We start from the raw sequence: 2,804 nt of genomic DNA on the forward strand, positions 1-2,804 counted from the left end.
GGGATGCCTTGGCGTTGCGGCTTCTTTGCCAAGGCCGTCTTTCCCTTCTGAACCAGCTACTGTTCCTACCGTGCTGCACCCCAAGCGTGGTTTTCCGCCTCTGCCCACTGAGCCTCCTTTCGAGCCAGCCAACACATTTAACCGTTTATTTGATGCCTCCCTCCCCCTCTCTTCCAAAGACAGTTTGGGGATTTATTTAGGCATTTTAAAAAACACTCTGGGCAGTGGGATGGGGTGGAGCTTCGGACGGCCACCAGCACAGCAAGCCACGGGCATGGCAGGCAGGTGGCTCAGGGACGTGGCAGGCAGGCGGGTGGCTCCCAAGCTGCAGTGACTTTGGGGACATGTCCCCGTGCCTCGCCACGCCTGACAAACAGTTCCTGGGCAGGCTTCCCACCTGGGATATGTATTTGCATTTCTTTATGTCCTGCTTTTCTCCCCTGTTGGGACTCAAAGCACACCTGTATGAACTGTCTAGCGGTGAGGAGTGAGGAAGCTTCCCCCACTGAGTGGGATGCTTTGCCCTTTTGCACATGAGGAGGAGCCACCAAGGAGCGCTGCTGCTGCTTAGTTGTGGCCTGACGGGAGGAAGCGCAGCACTGGGATGCAGCCGTAAGCAATGTTCCCTCTGAGCTGAGTTAGTGTGAGCTAGCTCACAGTTTTTTAGCCTCCAGCTCACACATTTTTGTCTCAGCTCAGGAAGGAGGGCTCCAGAGCAAACTAATTTATGCGGTAGCCAAATTGCTCGGTCGCAACTTTAATGCTGGTAGCTCACAAAGTAGAATCTTTGCTCACAAGACTCCACAGCTTAGAGGGAGCATTGGAAATGAGGGAGGGCCAACAGGGGCTTCACAGGGCGCACAGACTTCTGACGCTTCGTTGCCCTGCAGGAAGCTGTGACTGGCCAGCTTACGTGGTGTGTTTGTGTGCGGGGCTGGCAGAGAGCTGGTACCCCTGGAGGGATTCAGTGACTGGTTTTCCTTCCCTGCAGGTAGGAAAGCGTCTCCTGGAAAAGGAGGTCCTGGAGAAGGCAGACATGGTGGAATTGCTGGGGCCCAGGCCTTTTGCGGAGAGGTCCACCTATGAGGAGTTTGTCGAGGGGACTGGGAGTTTCGAGGAAGACACCTCCCTCCCCGAGGGCCTGAAGGACTGGAACTTGGAGCGGGAGGCGGAGAGCGGAGAGGAGAGGGCTCAGCAAAAGGCGCCCTAGAGAAGGGGTCAGCGGCGCTTTTGCCAGGTTGGCTGCCAGGCCTCCCAAGAGATCCTCTTGCTTGGATGTCCCAGTGGGGCAGGGGTGTGGAGAGACTCTTATCTGGAACTCCAGAACTCAGCTCTGCCTTGCCAAGGAAGGACGGGAGCTGGCGCTGAGCCGGGTGCAGGTGGCACTGTGCGCAAACACACACGCAACCTGTCTGGAAGGAGTGACTGCCAAGTGCTTCCACCAAAGGACTCTGTCTGCAGCATAAAGTGCAGAATGCCTTTCTGCGAGTGTGTGTGGTGGGGGGACAGGCACCCCTCCTCTAGACTGTCCGAAAACTGCCTCTGTGCCTCCTTCACCTTGGGGCAGAAGATGCAGTGGGCAAGGAAGGTCAGAGGAGGCTTGGAGCCACCCCGGCTGGGATCGCTGGCCCTGGGGCCAAGGGCAGCTGTTCTGTGCTTTGGGGCCCTTTCCTCCAGCCTCCCCCCTCCCTTGGCGTTTGCCCTCCAGCCAGACGAGAGAGGGTAAGGTGGGGGGCCCCGAGACCCAGCGGAGGATGCAAGTGGTGTGAGCCTCAAGGGCTTTAAAGTTCCGTGGACTTGCCCGTGGTGTGTGCGACACACAGAAAGGCTGCTGCACAGGAGAGCAAGGGATCAAAAGTGGGAAGGTCTATGAGGATCAAGCCCCACTGAGCTGGGGCCGAGTAAGAAAATGGTGTTTGTTAAAATGGTGCTACTTGAATCCTTGACCCCGCTGTCTTCTTGGCTGCTGGGCCTGGGAGCTCTTAGCACAGCCAGTGTCCCCGCTCACATTGATTTGAGGCTGCCCCACTCGACTGCACGCGGGTCTTCCTCTCTGCCAGAGATTTCTCGTGACAAAAGGCTCCGGGTGGTGGACAAGACCAGCTTGAAGCCTTCCCATTCTCACAGTGCGTTTCAAACCTCTGTCTAGCTAAAGCTTCAGATCACAGTGGTATGCGTGAGCTTCATTTTCTCTCTTTCTCTGCACCTCAAGATCGCGTGAGTGACCAGAAGGGCTGAGGGTGGTCCAGCAGTGACCAGGTATCCCCTGAAGGGAGCCGTCATCTCAGACCATTAAGTCCTGGGCACTGTCTCTTTCATCCACTCCGATGGGAGCCAGGCACCCCATTCTTTTCCCCCATGTGCCCGGCCCCTTCTGCCTTGGCTGAAGCTGCCAGGCACCCCAGCCACGCCAGGAACGTATTTTCTGTCACAGACAGAGTTGGGGGCTAAAGTGAGTGAAACCTGTCTCCAGCAAGCAAAGGCCACCCTGACTCCGCGCTCCACCTCCCTCTTCCAGTAGTGGTTAAGAGCGCAGACTCTAATCTGGGAGAACCGGGTTTGATTCCCCATCCCCACTCTTCCACATGCTGGTGTGATCTTGGGTCAGTTACAGGTTTTTTCAGGAGCAGTCTTTGAAAGAGCTCTCTCAGCCCCACCTGCCTCACAGGGTATCTGCTGTGGGGAGGGGGAGGGAGTTTGTAAACTGCTCTGAGACACCTTTGGGTAGTGAAGGGCGGGGTATGGATCCAATATCCCCTCCTCCTTCCACTGACCTCTCATTCGCCCCCCCCCCAATCCCTCGC

At 57.0% G+C, this 2,804-nt stretch overlaps 1 protein-coding gene across 1 annotated transcript in view; it reads left to right on the plus strand.

The window, feature by feature from the left end:
* LOC107106523 (AFG3-like protein 1) overlaps positions 1-2,033 on the plus strand; it is an 11,480-nt gene extending 9,447 nt beyond the window's left edge. The window contains exon 13 of the mRNA XM_015406690.1: positions 992-2,033. Within this exon, the coding sequence (XP_015262176.1) occupies positions 992-1,210 (219 nt within the window). The 3' untranslated portion in view covers positions 1,211-2,033. The remainder of the gene's footprint in view (positions 1-991) is intronic.
* Positions 2,034-2,804: the final 771 nt, after the last annotated feature.

The sequence above is a fragment of the Gekko japonicus genome, unplaced genomic scaffold (genome assembly GCF_001447785.1).
Source record: "Gekko japonicus isolate JY-2015 unplaced genomic scaffold, Gekko_japonicus_V1.1 scaffold386, whole genome shotgun sequence".
NCBI classification, from domain to species: domain Eukaryota; kingdom Metazoa; phylum Chordata; class Lepidosauria; order Squamata; family Gekkonidae; genus Gekko; species Gekko japonicus.